This window comes from Rhipicephalus sanguineus, chromosome 4 (assembly GCF_013339695.2).
Source record: "Rhipicephalus sanguineus isolate Rsan-2018 chromosome 4, BIME_Rsan_1.4, whole genome shotgun sequence".
NCBI classification, from domain to species: domain Eukaryota; kingdom Metazoa; phylum Arthropoda; class Arachnida; order Ixodida; family Ixodidae; genus Rhipicephalus; species Rhipicephalus sanguineus.
In genome coordinates this window covers 89,334,827-89,354,132 of record NC_051179.1, presented here as the reverse complement: position 1 = coordinate 89,354,132, position 19,306 = coordinate 89,334,827, and the positions used below count along the sequence as shown (strand labels likewise).

Below are 19,306 nucleotides of genomic sequence, written 5' to 3'. Positions count from 1 at the left end.
TGCTTCTCGCGTGTTTCAGATAGTTGGCTTTCCCATACAGACACACGGTTGTGTCCCTGCCTTTAGGTCGGAAACTTGAACGTCCTGGTAAATTTCGTCAGGGATTCTGACGACGCTGTTCAGCCAGCCGTAATGTTTTAGGTAGGCTGAGCAGCGATGAACCTTTAACTCTTAATATGCGCAGTATTTACATTAGCCAAGAAAAAGTCTACTAACTATTCTAGTGGAAACCAGCTAGCACGAATGTCTTTCCCGGGTGCAGGGCTGGCGCGCCGCGGTTCTGTGGGCGGAAGTTCCATTCTTTTCTTATATAGGTTGTAACCGACTGTAGTAAAAGCTGCTTAGGTTTCACTGTTAAGGCCACAGGATAATGAGCGATGATGAGTAGGTGGCTTGCCGTTTCTAATTCTACAGTTGTCCCAACCGTTCTATGGCATTTAAAGCGAGCGCTGTGCTCTTATTGCAATAGCAATTATGTAGACACCTCAAGGTCGTAAAAGGCGGCGCTCTCAGCGCTTCCTTGGTCGTAAACGAGCTCGCCCTGTCTTGCAAGTAACCGCCACGCACCCAGTACGTTGGAGCTAGCGTTGCCTAGCTCAAAGATATGAGAATGAACTCAATGGGTTTGCGCATCTTTGTTAGAGCTGTTTCATAACGCCAGCGTTCGCAGTTATCGAGTCACGGATGTTCGTATTTGACCATGCGCGCAGGCACCATGCTTGTTAATTTAACTAGTACGTGAATATTTGCTGTTATTTTTGGGGGACATAACATCACGAACCAATTCATGGTTGTTACACGCATTCCCTTCGCATTATGAACTCTCCTCAGCCTTATTTATCAGCGTTATCTTCAAACTTTTACATGAGTCTGCTAGACCATCCATAATCACCGTGAACTTGGCAGCCATATGACCTATCACACCGATCAAGACGATGACGGGATTTTACTTACAGGGCGCAGCTCTTATGTGAACTCTAAAGCTTTACTGTATATGTTCCCCTTGCGTAAGAAGGATATGTATACAGTAACTCTGGTGAACTGCATTGACGGGAGTGAAGGTTTTGCGACCGCAAATTACTGGAGAAATCGCGCACTTTTGAGCTCTGGCACGTGGCCGGTGATCATACCCATGTAAGTTAGGTATATATTTCCAATGCCATGAACCTATCACACATCACGATGTGCTTTCCGGGAGACATTGTTTGCGTTTACATCGACCTCCCTCGTGTCTTACTGATGTCTGCTAACGGGCATGAAAAAGTTGCTTGTTCAGGAGGATGCATAGTTAGAAGCAATGTGGAATTACTATGGTTGTCGTCGTTCGTTTTGCTGTTCTCATAATGTTGTCTGGACACTTCATCGTCGCCAGAATGTCTTTCTACAGCGAGAGCTGTTATGAGATCACAACAGCTGTTTTTGGCGCCGTAGTTGTCCGTCGCCGCCGCGTCAGTAACCACTACCACGCGAAATAAGAAAAAAAAAAACAAAAAGAAAGAAATATCCAGGATGGAACGGGGTTGGAACCTCTCTATTCTGCGTGGGAGCCCAGTATTCTACTACAGAGCCATGCCGGCGCACGAACCTGCGTTGCAGACGCACCCTACATGCAGGCTTCATGTCGGGAAGGAACCACATTAACATATGTAACATAGCGTGGTAGAAGAGCAAGATAACAGCCAGGCCTCACGCAACGCGAACTCTGTAACCAGGCGTCACGCAATGCGAAGTGCGCCAAGAGTAAGTCGTTGAATGCTTCCAACACATTACAAAGTGCTCAGCCATAATTTTCATCGTCATCAGGCACAGCACCAACAAAGTTCACATAATGTCTTACAGATGTACAGCGGGTACCACGGTTCTCCGCAGAATGACGAAAAATGGCATAGTGGCTGCTTCCCTACTTCACAAAAATTATGATGATTTATAGCGTAGTGGTTACCTCGCAAGTGTACCTGTATTAGTTGCCAAGGAAGCCCATAAGGCCCCACGATCTATTTCCTCAGGGCCTCAATAAAGCCATTTCCCTCTCTCTCTTTCTTTCTCACATTACAGCAATGTTATATAGCGGGGTAGGAGAGTGAAATAATGACTGGGCGTCACACAATACCAATTACGTAACTAGTGGGTCGTGTAAAGCCTCCTAGCCATTACAAAGAGCACAGCCATAAACTTTCAGCGCCATCAGCCGCCACATCTACAAAGTGCACATAATGCTTTAGAGATGTGAACCGGGTACCCCGCTTCTCCGCAAAATGACGAAGAGTGGCGTGGTCGGTGCTTCCCAACTTCACAAAAATTATGATTTATGGCGTAGTGACGGCCAGCGTTTGCGCTGGCCATGGGTAACTTGTAAGTGTGTATTAGTAGCTCCAGAAGAGCTTACAACGGGCTCTAAGAATGCCGCTTTTTCAGCTTTCGCTGTGACTGTGCTGCGCTTTCCGCGCAGGCCTGGTGTTTCTTTCTGTCACTTCTATTTAGCGCTGCACACTATCGTTTATGATGGTTTGATTCAGGGTTGCCTTTGGTGGCTACTTTAGGATCCCGTCTGGCTACTAAAATTTCAGGTTGGCGCCATGGTTACATTTTGGCGACATTGAACTTCTGTTCTGGCGCATTTAGTAGTCAATATCCTTATTATTTTGCATGTAAAAAAAAGAAACAAGCAATCCTAAAGACCACCCACTGTTTTTAAGCTTTTCTTTCGCGTCAGCCGATGCGGGCGCATGTCCTCGCCCCGGCAGCCGGCTGGTGCGCCTCGAGGCACGCCCACGCAACGCACGGCGCGCCTGCAAAGACGGAGTGACGAAGGTGCGCGCATGTTTGGAAACGCGTGGCTAGCACGCTGCTCGCTCTACGTATACTCTGACGTCAGTTTTCAGTGCTGATAGCACAGCGCGTGTTCTCGTGCGAACTCGGCAAAAAACTAAAGAACCGCACCAAAATGAAGTTGGCCTGTTATTATGTTCAGTCTAGTAATCAACTTGGGTGTGCGGCTTCAAGGAAAAACGGCTTTAACGTTTAATGCTCCTTCCCACCACTTTCTTGCTGGAATGTTCCAAAATCTCCGGCAAGAGCTCTGTCCTGCATAGCACTGAACCGCTAACTAACCCGATATTGTTGCTGCGCCAGCTGATGCAAAAAGCTGTTTATGGAACTAAATGTCAGAAAATTCAAGGTTATTCGGGTTGCCCGAAACGCAGGCTCCCCATTTAGCTCTTGAACAGCACGTGCTGCATTCGAACCTGTCGCTCGTTATGAATATTTATACGTTCATAGAAGAGTGTAATATTGTTTCTAATTCCAATCGCACTGATGGCTTAACAGCCACGAAATGCAGCCTTTCTTCTCCCGTCTGTAACAGTGCATCAAAATTTCTGGGACTTGAATTTATTTCATGGAATATACCACCTTAACGCCCTTGACGGCACGGACGGCACGTTATACCCCTGTCACACGGGCACCCGTTAACTCCGTGCAACTCCCTCGTCGTTACGACAACGGAGATGCGGTCCGTGTCACACGGTCTCCCTTACGTCAAGGAAGTTAAACGGAACGTTTCGCAAAGGGACATCGGCGATCTCCATTAACGGTGGAATGGAGTACTCTCGTCCCCAGTAATCTGTAGTTACGGAAAAACCGCAAGCACAAAACAGCCGCAGTCAACACAATAATGAATTTCATTAATATTGAAAGTTATTTCACTGCATAATCCAGTCATAACCTGAGTTTAATGAAAAAAAAAAAAACGTGTATAAGTGCACATACTCTCCGCACCATGCCTCGCGAAAAGTCGTCGTGCCGCCATTTTGAATAAGTGTCCCCGAGTCCGTGTGCACCGTTGTGTTTACGTCTGTGCATCTCGTTTCCTTCTTATTGCGGTGCTCTTCATTCTACTTCAGCACTACCAATAGTCCATAGCAGTCGAGTGACGCGGGTTTTCTTCCTTCTCCGTCGACGCCGGCACTCGTACTGGCAGTACACGCGGACTGTCGTGGGAGCCATCCGCAGCAAAGACTTCGTGGACTGGACGTGAGACCTGTACCCAGCTGATATTGGAAAGGACAACGTGATTTGGGTGGTAGCGCAACTTCAAAGAGCTCGGCGACAACTTGCATCGTGTTTGACAATCGGTACGCGTAGAAAAGGCGTACCAAAACAAACGTACAGTGTTGCCAACACTCTTGTCAAAATTACTGCCAACATGCTTGCAGGTACACGTTCATGTGATAAAGAAAAAAAAAGTTTTGTGTCGATGTAATTAAATTATACTTTTTATAATCACACATACCATTGAGAATGTTTTCAGCGTGATTAGACGCGAAATATTGCATGCAGACGTAGGTGCAGCAGCGCCTAATGGACCCCTTGCGGCTTCTGTCCGAAGCTCGTAATATTGCCGTGTGACATGGGCACAACTCCATCACCGTCTAACTCCTTCATGGAGTTTTACATTGATGGAGTTTAACGAAGTTCGGTGGTGGCCGTGTGACAGGGGTAACCGCACTACACGCCCCACTGCTGTGGTTGTCGTTATGAGGAAGGTATTCCATTTTGCAAAACCCGAACATTTTCTACCACGCGCAGCAAACGAGTGAAATCACCTTCGTTACAGTTCAAGTGGTGATAATGATCATTTTCGTGGGGCAGTAATCATCATTGCAAAATTTGTTGGAAGTTTGTTCATTGTTCATTTTTACTCACTGTATTGTTTTTTTCTTTGTGTTTTATCCACTCTCCTCTGTAATGCTCTTGGCCCCACGGTAAATTAATGAATGAATGAATAAATAAATAAATAAATAAATAAATAAATAAATAAATAAATAAGTATTTTTCTTCTAACTCACATGTGGTTTGAAAACCAAGCTAGCGGGGAAATTCCGCTCTGCATGCTACAAACGAGATCGTACCCATCACGGGGCCGACTCAGCCATTACAACTCAGACATCACTCCGCAATGCGCAGATTGCACAAAACTCTATTGTTCACTCTCGCACATGCTCTGGCAATGTCCCGCGTTACCTCAGGGACCTCTCACCAGTGAGTCCGACTGGGAAGAGGTACTCGCTCCACCACCAACTCAAGGCAGTCCAGAGGGCCCAAGAACTGGCGGAACGCCACCACGCTCCCGTCCCGACTCCGAGGGTCCCCCGTGGATCCCCGGCCGCTTAAACTCCTCAGGAGCTTTCAATAAAGTTCTTGACTGACTGACTGACTGACTGACTGACTGACTGACTGACTGACTGACTGACTGACTGACTGACTGACTGACCTGACTGACTGACTGACTGACTGACTGACTGACTGACTGACTGACTGACTGATGACTGACTTGACTTGACTTGACTGGACTGACTGACTGCTGACTGACTGACCTGACTGACTGACCGACTGACTGACTGACTGACTGACTGACGGACTGACTGACTGACTGACTGACTGACTGACTGACTGACTGACTGACTGACCTGACGACTGACTGACTGATACTGACTGACTGACTGACTGACTGACTGACTGACTGACTGACTGACTGACTGACTGACTGACTGACTGACTGACTGACTGACTGACTGACTGACTGACTGACTGACTGACTGACTGACTGACTGACTGACCGACTGACTGACTGACTGACTGACTGACTGACTGACTGACTGACTGACTGACTGACTGACTGACTGACTGACTGACTGACTGACTGACTGACTGACTGACTGACTGACTGACCGACTGACTGACTGACTGACTGACTGACTGACTGACTGACTGACTGACTGACTGACTGACTGACTGACTGACTGACTGACTGACTGACTGACTGACTGACTGACTGACTGACTGACTGACTGACTGACTGACTGACTCTGATGACTGACTGACTGACTGACTGACCTGACTGACTGACTGACTGACTGACTGACTGACTGACTGACTGACTGACTGACTGACTGACTGACTGACTGACTGACTGACTGACTGACTGACTGACTGACTGACTGACTGACTGACTGACTGACTGACTGACTGACTGACTGACTGACTGACTGACTGACTGACTGACTGATGACTGACTGACTGACTGACTGACTGACTGACCTGACTGACTGACTGACTGACTGACTGACTGACTGACGCTGACTGACTGACTGACTGACTGACTGACTGACTGACTGACTGACTGACTGACTGACTGACTGACTGACTGACTGACTGACTGACTGACTGACTGACTGACTGACTGACTGACTGACTTCTATGTTTTTGCATATTAAATGTCATATTAAGTGTAAATAATAAAAACTTTCATCCTAATACCGCTTCATTCTATTTGGCTACAAATTTGGCGATAAAGTTAAATGGCATGGCTACTTTGGCTACTTTTAGCTTGAATCCTGGCTCCTTTTCAAATCTACACAACGGCAACCCTGGTTTGATTGCACAGTAAACTTGATCAACTACAATTCGGGTGAAACATGAAAGGGTATATGCGTACTCCTAAAACACACTTCGTGACACTCCGAACACTATACATAACTCTCACACAGTGCATGCTGCTCACGATGCAAAATAAAATAATAAAGTCCACGCGACGTTTATGTTTTTGGTTATAAATAGCTTTGTGGGTCAACTATGCCACACTTTGGCGATGTTTGGAGAGTTTCGTGCAGAAAGGTGGTAATGCGGACTCCGCTTTGTGGAACCGAGTCCGTGTACGTTGAGACATGTTCATGAGAAGATACGCCATGTTAACTTTGCCGAATAAGAAATAAATATACCGATTCAAGAAGGAAACTGTGCACGTCCATATACGTCCATCGCGTAACACGAATCGCTGTAACGAAATAAATGTATCAAACAAATCATATTTCTAAATAAATAAATAAATAAATTATGAACCTAGTGCCCACGTTCCGAAGCCGAGTGTATTACATTCTGCGAGTGGGCTATATGAGCCACACTCGCAGAATGTGAATATATCTTAACCACGTGAATTCATTGTACCGGCGATGCAAAACAAATGCAAAAAAAAAAAGTGTACACTTTCTACGAAGGCTTCATTGAAATATTTCGGGGTGGTGGAATAAAAGTCCCGTAGGACTACATGCAGAGCCGACACGGAGCGTTGTACGGCGCATTAGGGAAATTCCTGTTTCGCAAAAATTTAGCGTCAAATACGTTTCGGTGTTCGCGGGACACGATTTGCATGGGGCCGCTCCAGATGCTGACGAAATTAGAAAGAAGATAAAAGACGTCTTGCCGACGCCGCCCCGAGACATCGCTCCAGGGAAGTCGACAACCGAAGAGTTTCCTACAAGAAAACTCTACGTTTACTTAGACAATTCCCCAAGAAGATTCTGCGGGGAATCATTTGCTTATTTCTTTTATTAGTTTCAAATAACCTAATTATACTACTTTTTAGTAGTACTTTTTTAGTGAATTGTTATCTCTTTATCACAGTAAACGAACCTGAGAGTAATCGCAACCTTCGTACTGCGTAGAATTTTCATGTGTACCTCTAGTTGACTTACCAGAAGCAAGTGTATTTGATTTCGAATAGGTGACTGCGCCCTTGCTTATGACTAACTTTCGAAGACTGCAAGGGAAAAAAAAAAGGTGTCCGTACTTCAGGCCCGTAGCCAGGAACTTTTTTCGGGGGGGGGGGGCTACGCGCCTGCCGTACTTGTACCTATATTGCAACAATGCGATGCACGTGGTGGCAAATAAGTATGTAGCGACCTTGGTAGCCACAGTGCAAGGTTGAAGACATCCGCCTATTCGTAGCCTCAAGTTCAAACCCCTTCTTTCTCCAGCAAATTTTCAATTTTACATGTGTATATATCAAGGCCGTACGCAGGATCTTTTTTTTCGTGGGGGAAGGGGGGTTTGCGCGTGGAACGGCTAACTTTGGCAAGTGGCGGTCGCCCTGAAGGCGTGCAAATATTTTAGTATCACCCAAAAGTTCAAGCGTGAAAAAGTTTTGGGGCACTCAGAACCCCCTCAACCATCCCCCTCCCCCCCAACATCCCCCACCCAATTACGGCCCTGGTATATATACACGCACATATACAAAAGCACGCACAAACATGCATTTTCTGGCTACGCTACTGATCATGATAGGTGCTACTAGAAAGATGCGTATCGCCTTATACTTGCTAAACAAGAGAAAAAACGGAAGATAGTTATTATGCACACTGCGAGAGATCAAGTAGCCAGCTTGCAGCCTCATTTCAACGCGTTTCAAAAAGGGCGCCATTAACTATCATCATCATCATCAACTTTATTTTAGTAAAGACGTCGAAATTAAGGGTAACGTAATATCGTCACCCATAACATTGAAAGTGAATCGCCTGCAGCGTCGTTTCCAGCTAGTTCTCGAGCTTGTAGGAAAGCTTTTCGTCCTTCCTTCAGTTTCCTGCATTTTTGTGTTCACGGTTATGACATTCTCCGATACCGCGCAGCAGTGCTTGTGCCTTCGTCGAAGCTAGCAAGGCGCGGACAGCATGACCGAAAGGGGCCGAAACCACGTTGTGCACCTAGCAGAGGACACCGCTGAAAAAAAGCGCGCTTCGCTACGAAATATGGGGCGGCATATGGTCAAGTTTGACGCCCCAGATTACGCTGGCTGCGATACCCAGTGCACGCGTTACTTTATCCGGGGCGCCGTGGCCCTCCGGGCATATCTGATCTGTGGTGTGATAGCAGCATGTGATACGTGTTTGTGCGTAGTCGGTGCTTATGTTTTCGCCGATATGTCGGCAACTTATATTCAGCCGGTGACCTAGTGCTCGTGGTATCCGCTATCTCCTTACGTTGATGCTGATGTTGAAATGCTGATAAGGAGGAAAATTTTTAAGGCTTCACGAAGGGAGCTGTTCACCCAAAGCTGTGAGTACTGTCGGCACCGAAAGCTTGCGGTGGATCGGATTTTACAAGAAAACTGAATCTGCGCAACTCAGGCTGTTCGTGAATGGAGCACTGCCCTGATCGCATTAACTAGCTCAGCCTGGAAAGCTGATTTTAAATCGTCACGTCCGTATTTCAAGCTGGTGCCGTACGAGCCCTTTCGATCGCGATAGGGCCTGATCGGGATCGAATTTCTCGGTAGCGATTGGCCCATTTTGCGCAGGCTTCTTCGCGGTCGATAAATTCGATCCACATCGGCCTTGTTCCCTATCGAAAGCGCTTTTGTGACACCTATAATAACGTTGCTTTCACAGATATCGAGCACCGTAATCTTCCAGTGCCGACAACGCTTGCCGCTAGCATGAAGTGATGTATTTACGGGTAACGTGTGAAAATTTGTGCCTTTTGTTTAACGACGTTGATGACTAAGCTGGTGATATTGATTTCAGATGCGGCCTGCTTTAAACTTTTGTCGTATGGTGATGGGGGGTTACCTTGCAGGTAACGTTTCGAAAACGGGATGTGGCGTTCATTAGCAGTAACAGATGAGTAGGCTGGTACCCGCCGTTTTTGTTTGATTACGAGTGACATTTGGGTGATATGTTAAACTGGCTTGCCTATGCAAGCCAGGCCCTGTGCATTAGAGGCAATGAAGGGCACCTTGTCACTATTCCTGATTTACTACAATGCTTGTTCCAATGCTAGTTTACTGGTGTGGTACAATGGTGCCAATAAAATGAAGTGCTAAAGAACTCGCAGCACGGTATGGAAGCTTGGAAATGCTGGACAAGATGGAAGAAATTGACTTTGTTGAACTTGTAAGCTTGACACTAACCTTGCACATTTTTTCTTTTTTTACAGTGTGACGTCGTGAAGAAATCTAGCATCTTCACGCCTCGTGCCATATGGCGCATTTGTCTTTTTCTGTCATTGCAAAGCTGCAGTGCATGTGGAGCTTTGTGAATTGTTAATGACTTGTTACAGCTTTTGTTATGGTGCTTGCCTGAGCGAGCAACATGTACCCCGCCAAAAAATTCATTTTTGTATGCAATCTTTATAGGGTATTCCGTTACGTTTTATTGGTGTTCATTTGTACATGTTCTTATTTCGGCAATGTTGTTGCCATGCAGTTTTGCTGTTTGTTGACTTGCCTTCCTTTATAACTGCACATGACTGTGGTGTGCTGATGCTGAGATGGCAAGCTAATGGGAACATGTTGAAGGGGACGCAGCATATGTCGTATAACGTCAACACGGGAGCCACAAAACTAACATGTCAATATTGTTCATATATTTGTTTGTTGTTTGGAGGGAGTGTTCAGGTTGAATGTTCTTTTCTATGCCAAATGTTTCACCTTTCATGTATACTCACTCTTAGTTTGTATTTTTACTTATTTATGCTGTTATTCACCATGAAGGTGGACAATTTAGTGTTTGCTAGTGCTGCTTGCAGGCTTGGGGCCCCTTCCTTCATGAGTGCTGCTTTGCAGGTCATGCTTAGCTCAATTGCTAATGACCACAGCTTGCTGGTAGCTTTGTATTTTACCCCTAATGAGTACCCCATTTGTACTGTTTTATTCCTTATCAAGGTCACTAGGTGGAATGTGTGGAAGCTCCAGCACTACTACGAGTTAAATGTATGGTTATCTTGGCTTGCTTTGTGAGAGATTAGACGTCTAGTTAAGCTCGAGAAAGGTTGTGGGCATTCGCTGTTTTTGCTTAACGTTAACTGCTTCAAACGCTTCATTAATTTGAAACAAATTGAACCGGAACCATTGCTATCAGTTGCACACACAAACTTTTCTGCATGTTTAACATGTAGTTTATCTTTGTGAAGAGGATTATTCTTAACATAGAGCAGGAATTTGGCAGAGTTACCTTTGCTGCAGCAATATTGACTGAACATTGTGAAATGTGCTCCAGCTTATACTTACTTGTTGAAAATAGTGCACAAATTACAGTCGTGGAATATCTAATTTTTCTTCTTGCTCTTGTATTGTTGCACTTCTTATGCTTCTGAAATTTTTTACAAGTACAGTGTACCATTCATTACTAGCCAATTGCCTCCACAACAAGCACAAAATCAGTTCAACCTTGATGTACAAATTACAATATGGCTAACATTTCTTTCTAGAAAAAACACTGAGTTACATGTATACATTTATCAACATGTTTGTTGAATATTGCATGGTGTAGCGAATGCATTTCTATGCACAAATTATATATGTCGTATGCCACCATTTCTTGGTATTGTTTAGGCATTTGTCCACACGTCCGCCCCTTTATTAGCACTACTCTGTAAAAACAGTCTCACCAACCATGGAGTCTTGCTGTCGCACAAACATATGTTCAATGATCGTCATTTAACATGCCTGTGTTTTCTTTCTTCAAAAACAGTGCACTCGCTAATTTTCTTTTAAAAAATGCTACGTCACAGTGATAGCGTGCACATTGTTCATGATCTGGACGTACTGGACACAGCATTATAGCAAGTAAAGGCATGCAAAATAGATGACTATTTTTGTACTGTGACATGACGAAAATATGTTCTCAAAGAGTTTAATGTTTTTTGGAGTGTCCCTCTCTCTTTCCTCCCTTTGACTGCCTCTCCTTTGCTAGTTATAGGAGGTTCTCTAAAATCAGTTATTTCCTAAACTCAGGAACATCCTGTTGCAATACATTCTTACCCAGTGCAGTCCGCCTCTCATTTTCCTGTGCTGTCCTCTGCCGTTTTGGTAGGGGTTTGGTAGGGGCTAGGACAACTGGTATTGCCAGAAGCAAAGCCTCCGAGATGAAGAGATGTTTCGCGACTTTTCCACTAGGGGAGGGCACATGTGCCGGGGTGTCATGAAAAATGGAGATTGCACATATACTAGTATGCTGTTTAAAGTAAGTTTGATTACATTAATAGGCGGTCCAAATTTGGATTTTACTGTAGGACCTTCTTTAGCGATCTGTGGAGCATTTTGTTGTATGATACAAACTGATTGATTAAAGAAAATTATGCATCTGCTCTGCATTAGACCTAGTGATTGTCAAGCTGGAGCCCTCCGACACGGTGCCCGGGACCTGGGTTCATCCTACGGGTGTGCACGAGGGAGCTGAGGGGCTGAGTTCCCTGCACGAGCTGGTGGCACAAGCGCAAGCGGCTGCTGACGCCCCCCTGTACTCAAACCAGGCTGCTGGCCGTCAAGCATCGCAAGGGAGACCAGGGTTGCCGACGGTAAGTTCCTTCATATTCTACACTCGGGCAGTGTCGGATGGAGTTCAGCAAGAGAAGAAAATAAAAAACAGGAGGGTGCGTTGGAGCATCCGTTTCTCGCCCTTCTAGGGGACTCCCGATGATGCTCACTTCTTCCGCACCTACTCGATTTAGTGCTAGACTACATGCATACCGCCCCCACAGTAGCAGTCCTGGTGCTGCACTGTTCAAGGGACCCTCGAACGATTCTTGAAAATTTGTCAGTGCTTAGGCTGCAGCATTATGAAATCATTCGCACCATAAATTCAGCTACGCACATTTTGTCAAGGCAGCTGCGGGCAATTATATGTGACTGTTCTTCTCAGCACTGCCTTTCCTCCTTAACTTGCCGAATGCGTAGCCCCCACTGGCGAAGGCAGCGCACTCGACAGACGCGAATAGCATCACTGAGTGGTTGAGATCAGCTCCACCAAATGCAAAAACACTACCAGCCGTTCTTATTTTATTCTCCTGCACGACGGCAATCTGTGAAGGCATGCGCACAAACAAAAAGTATTTGAGAACGATCACCGATAAGCGTAAACTCGGGCAGTGTGGTCGTGTCTTCAGAGGGGAAGTTAGGGCTATTGACATGTGGATCCCGGCATTGATTGGATAGTGAGAGTCCGATGCTCATGCACGGACAAACTGAAGTGACACTGCTCGTCGATTGCCTTACATGCACGATGTCGCAGCTTTACAAGTCACCAATTCCGAGATTTGCGGAACACAACGACGGGGCTAGGGCAATTTATGGTGTCCAAGAAAACAAACCTCAAGACAAATGCTGTTGTGCAGCTCACGTCAACGCAGAGAACATTGTAACACAGGCAGATGACTCTTGCTGTCCACTGGAGGTTCAGTGACTTAGACTAGAGATAACCAATTGGAACGGTCGCCGGTGCTACGTGTAATGGAACAATTCTACATAGAATGGAAGCAGGACTTTGAAAACTTGTTCTGCTGAGTCGCTGTGATCTCTAGCGAGTCGCATGTCTGAACCCTTACGGTCCGTTGTCGTGCCCCTCCCTAACAACTTAACACAGCCGCAGCAGTCCTTGGATGGGCACTGCTCGACAAGTTCTTTCCTGGCTGATTCACGCGCGTATTTTCGCATTGCATTCACACCATCTCTAAATGAGCAAGTAAACTACTTTTGCTTGAGATTTCATTTCCTTAATTTTGGACCAGAATTGACCGAAGGTGGGTAAAGATTCCGAACCACAAAAGGTTAAATCTTGTAACAAATTACATACTTGACGCAGAGAGCTTAAATTGCCGCAAAGGATAAAAACCAGGGGAAAATACAGGACACAGCGAAAAGAAGTCAACAGGACAGGCTGGCACTTACGACTGAACAAAAAGCCGCGCTTGAAAGGCTTATTTAAACACACCGGCAACCACTTTGCGCGTGTGTGAGCAATGATGGTTCGCCTAAAATGAAAAATAATCGAAAAACTTAGCTAGCAATAATCGCGTTCAGAAAGATCATCTCTTTGTCAGATAGATGCACTAACGTGTCACTGACACAATCATTACCCCGTTTCTTTGTGTAAAATGCCTCTAAAATTTCCCTTTTGTTCTTTGTCCCGCCCCTTCCCAAAACACTAGTGCTTTCAAAAGCAGGAGTGCACCCGCACTGCCTGCAGTGGCTCGGCAGATGAGCACCGTCACTCATGGGAAGGGAGGTCTTGTGTTCCCTGAAGCGATTGTTACAATGGCCAGTTTGGCCGATGTATGCTTTGCCGCACGATAAAGGGATGTGATAGATCACACGTGTGGCGCAAGGCACAATCTTCGAAGCATGGTTTGTGCCACAAGTAGCCCTTCTCTGTGCATGCCGGTTGATGCGGCTGCAAAGACTGCTCAACTTTCGCGGGGCCAAGAGCACCAGGTGCATGCCATGTTTATTTGCCACCTTCTTGATATTGTGCGACAGCTTGTGCACATATGGAATGACCACAAATTTGCTTTTGTCACTCGAAAAGGCAGAGGCAGTAGCTGCTTCTGCCCTACGCGACCTTTTCTGCTCTTTGAGCAACTTTGAGCAACAGATAGACGCACTGACACGTCAGTGCATCTATCTGACAAAGAGATTATCTTTCTGAACGTGATTATTGCTAGCTAAGTCTTTCGATTACTTTTTGTTTTAGGCAAAGCATGGTTGCTCACACATGCGCAAAGTGGTTGCCGGTGGGTTTAAATAAGCCTTTCAAGCATGGTTTTCTGTTCAGTTGTAAGTGCGAGCCTGTCCCGTCGACTTCTTTTCGCTGTTTCCTGTGTTTTCCGCTGGTTTTTATCCTTCGTGATTATGTACCAGCTAGCCCAGTCCAACGCCTTGGTATCGCAGCTTAAATTGGTCTGGAAATGGTCCTGAGGACTTGTTTTAGCGGCTCAGTGCATTGGTACAAAATCGTCAGAACCGCTGCAGGGTCTCTTTAAAACCAGGAAACAGACAAATTTATATTAAGCCTTCTTCGTAAGCTCTTCATGTGTTTAGTTTATGCTCAACCAATACCACCACTTTCTGAATGGATCGTGTGCTTTCCTCGCAGTGTTTTAGGGCATGGCAAGACGTATTTTAATCATATGCAGTCAGTGAATTGCTTTGCCATAATTTGCGCGTTTTAGGCAGTTTGTAGGTGTTGAAACAAATCTTTCATTGCGCTTCACAGCACTTGTAGAGTAGTAGCAGCCATAGCCAGAAGCATAGCTCATGTATATTTTCAGGGTGGTGGTGGTATTGATTCAGATGGCTAAGTAAACTAACTAAGAATTGAGACGGGTACACAAATGTCGTGGTTGTAATGAAAATTTGGAAGTCTATTTTGCATACCGCGATATTGCTTGACTCCATGAAGCGCATAATCGCAGAGAAATACAGTAAAAGCTCGTTTATTCGGATTTCATGGGACCGGAAAAAAATGTCCGAATTAGCCGAATGCTGAATTATCGAAAGCATCAAGAAAACAATACACAAGTGCCTATTACATCAACGTATTTTCATTTTCTTGAATAATACGTAAATCCAGAACTTTTTTTGCATAAGAGCGACCTCAAAGCCATAATTTTCGTCATTGGCGACTTCATTCCCAATGTGACCGCGACTCAAGAACCCCATGTCTTAAGCCGAAACATGCATTCAACCCATCCCTTATTACGTAGCCCCACCACCTTCATCACCACGTACACGTGACGACAATTTTTTTCTCCGGACAGATGGCCAGCAACTGCTCATTCGTCCATCTCAATGTAGCAAGCGAATTTTATGCCAGCATGCGGACCGTGGCTGACGCTCTTCCTTTTCGACAGCTTGCACCATGTTTGATTTTTGTGACGTAGCGCTCGCACCGCCCTAAGTCAAAACGAAACTGGAACAAACCTGGCTCGCTAATGTACGATCATGGTTGGCGACCATGCCTTTTTGAAGGCCCGCAGCCGTTTTGTTTGCTCGCGAACGCCCTTTTCTCTCCTTCGCGTCACACATTTGCGTGCTTTCTGCTTGGCATGCTCGGAGTATTGTCTGAATTAACCGGGTTGCGGCCAAATATGACAGAATTAACGAGAGTTTGATACTATTAAACATTACATATGCTTACCGGGACCAGAGAACATGTTCGAATTATTCGATTCTCCGAATTAATCGGGGGTCGAATTAACGAGCTTTTACTGTAGCACACTGCATCAGTCTTGCACTGCCATGCTGTGGTTTGAAGAGAAACTGCAACCTCCTGGTTGTTCAGTTAAAAAATATCTCTCTAACTTAAACACAAAATTTACTGTTTTAAAGCTTTCTGTATAAGTTAGCAGCAAACCTTACTATACAACATCGTATAGGCCATATTTTTACTCAGATTGCTACGCTATGGTAATGAAGCTGCAGTGTGGGTCAGAAAGCTATTTTTGCCAACTTCGTCACGATTGTGACACGGCGTTCCTGCTTTATCTGTTCCCTGCAGCTTTTTTATCATGTAAGCATATGCACTTAGCGCATAATTTTCACATATCACACGGAAAGGTAAAAGTAAATCAAGACACGTATATAAAACAGCAGCTTGAAAAACGGTGTCTGTGAACAACTCACCTCCTCATTCTGCAATTAGTACGAACCCGTACTGATTTGTTTCGTTTTTTGTTTTTTGCTGATGCTATAAACTTGCTGACAATTTACCAGAGGATGTTGTACAGATAAACGATGCATCCGATTTTCAAGTATTCTTAGATATTTTCGATAACAATGCTGTCAGTTGGTTAGCGGGCCATTGTTAAATGTATGTGCAAATTAAACCTTTTTTCACTGTGCCCTCCCTGTAACAACCCTCAACAGAGGGTTAACAGTATGATTAAATAAATAAATATTGTAAATATATTCCTCTAGAAAGAATGTGTTTTTTTTTTCTCAAACAAATGATGAAAATGTTGCATTTGTCAGCATTTTTACATGGCAAAAAGTTGTCATGCCAATTGAAGCACAAATTTAAAAATTGTCATTGTCATGAAAGACCGGTGCCTTCAGGTTAAAGAATAATATGTTTCACAGTAATGACTTGAAGCAGCAATCTTGTATAAATAATTTTGCATGACACAATTTCGCTTTTGTACACAAGTTTCGAAGCACCATGACACGGTATCACAAACTTCTCGTTTGAATTAACGGCTTTGCAAATTTAGATATAATAGCATGATTTTTTGCAGCTGGGTTGGAGGTGGCCGAAAGACCACTTAGTATGCTTAACCAGTTTTTATTCGCCATGCATTCTCTCTCATCAGAACCCTGTTGCACCCAAAGGTTTAAATGCTGTAGTCGGCGTTGACACAGCTGTTTTATTCCATCTTAGCTGATGGTTTCAAAATGCGTTCATCATTGTAAGCTATTTGTGCATCTCATTTCGAGATGCGCCCTCTTGTCATGGTAAACTACAAATAATACTTTGCTTATGCAAATTTTCGCTGTGTGTAAGATATGGGCCATTTTTTCATAAACAAGATCTTTTGAGCATGTGGTAAATTATATGAGAGAAAACATCCAGACAAAATTTTGAGTACTGCATGCCTGCTCCAAGCTTACAGAGCTAAAGGAATGTTTATTTTGCCAAGCTGCATTGCTCTGACATGTTTTGTTGAACAAGTGTTTTTTGTCCCTTTGCTTTGTTGTGTGCTCTGCTTTGCACCGTCTCTGCATGGAGTACCACCCAACTATTTTATACAAGTATGGTTTGAATAGCAAATGCTTCACATTATAGCAAACAAACTGGAGACATGATGGCAAGAAGTAACTGTTACACAGTGTTGCCAATCAGAACGCTTCTGTCGGCCAAATAGCATTTCAAGCATCATTGCCGGTGCAAACCGCCCCACGTGTGAAATCTTCTAATCAGTGTGAATGTGAATATTCAAGCCGAGAAGAGCCTATTTTAATATCACAATCGAATAATATTTTATTCCTGCACCAAATAAATTCCAGTACGGCATGTTCCGAGCGCAACTAGCTGTAGAGGCGGTAGTAATAAATGATAAACTCTTGCACTCGCGTATGCCAAAGCTAGTGTCCCACAAGAGATCTCGATCAGCTAGAAAGGAAGGATACCTCTGCTTGTTTCGGGGTACCACAGAGCTCGTTCTGCGTGATCTTCAAGTCAAAAGAAGCCATGCTCACTGAAGAAAAAGAAATATTTCCAGTGAGAGCGGCTGAAGCTAACAGACTCTTTTACCACAGATAAAACTGTTTCTGGTGAGTTCACTTTTCCTGCAACAACATTTTTATGTCACTAGCTGATTGATATGTAGTTGTGGCGGAATGTTTGGTCATAAAACCAACATATATAGCACTTCTTTTAAACCAATGCATAATTGTGACGAAAAGCTCCAGCAGATAGTATTGTCAAATTTTGGGGACATAATCCGTGCACAATGTCGCAAGACGGAAACTGTAGAGACGGTGAACAATGTTGTCATAATTGGACTTACCACCTTGCTTTCTTGCTGACTTCAAAGGAAAGCTTTTCTCTAGTACATTGATTTGCGGGTTTTTATGCTGTGTTCACCAGAATTTGTGGAGAGCACCGGTTCGATTTTAACATTTGGTGTCACGCTGGCTTGGGAGAGAACAGAAGTTACTATGTTGTCAAGCTGCTGCCACGGAACATTTAGTGCATTTTCATTGTTGTCTTTTCCGCGTGGCATAAGGCCACTGTTAAGAGCATTTCATTTGTATGGCATCAAACCATAAAAGAGACGGTCAGCCCTCAAATTTAACAAAATTTCATTTCTGTGCCTATAAATAACGAATGCATCGGTTATCAAAGGAGGGCTAAGCAATCTCCAGCAATTAGTCACATGGAATTGACATTAATGTGTGGTTTTACTACTACAGTAGACTCGTTAAGCAGAACCTGAAGGGGCCAGGAAAATGTGTTCCATTTAACAGGATTTCCGTTTACTCAGAGATGAACAGGGGTGCAGAATTGAAGTATGAAACCAATCATATTAGAGGCAGTTGTTCCATTTAAGCTACTATTCCGTTGAAGAGGTTTCCATTTGCTGAGAGTCTACTGCATAAACTTCAAAGCAAGCACTCCCAGGATCAAAGCTATTCGAGATAATATTAAAGAACCCCTAAATCACTTCATATTACTTTTACCATTTCAAGTAAACGCACGCATCGAGTTCAGAATGCGGTCACGATGAAAAATGCCAAATGCGGCAGCGCTATGACCCACGGCCTTGCTACAAATTCCAAGAAACAATCCGTTGTCCTCTCTGGTCCTTTTGGTAATCCCCAGCATTGGCCGTGGCGTCACCATTCGTGTCTGGCGATGTCAACCATAAACAGAACCTGCTTGTCTGCTTACAAGTATGTGCTCACCGCTCTTCCTCCTCGCCGTGCGAGGAGGAGCACTTGGCCAGCAGGAGAGACGAGCCGATGAACGGAGCTTAGCTAGGAAAGGACAAAGCGAGCAGGGCCCGCTTTTTGATCATCAAGCGCGTGTAACTCTGCTATTACTGCACCATTTCAAAATATTCTTGCGGCTGCGTGTTTGTTGATGACTTGTGGCCAACTGCAATACTACAACTAAAGTTCAACCTCAGGGTGGTTTAGGGGCTTTTTAACGGTCGGAGGCTTGCTCGGTCATGGACCATAATTTAAGATCACGGCAGG

The 19,306-nt window shown here is 44.6% G+C and overlaps 1 protein-coding gene across 1 annotated transcript in view; it reads left to right on the top strand.

The window, feature by feature from the left end:
• The first annotated feature begins 8,582 nt into the window (after positions 1-8,582).
• LOC119390400 (uncharacterized) overlaps positions 8,583-19,306 on the top strand; it is a 41,646-nt gene continuing 30,922 nt past the window's right edge. The window contains exons 1-2 of the mRNA XM_049415268.1: positions 8,583-8,722; positions 11,904-12,129. Of these exons, the coding sequence (XP_049271225.1) occupies positions 8,583-8,722; positions 11,904-12,129 (366 nt within the window). The remainder of the gene's footprint in view (positions 8,723-11,903; positions 12,130-19,306) is intronic.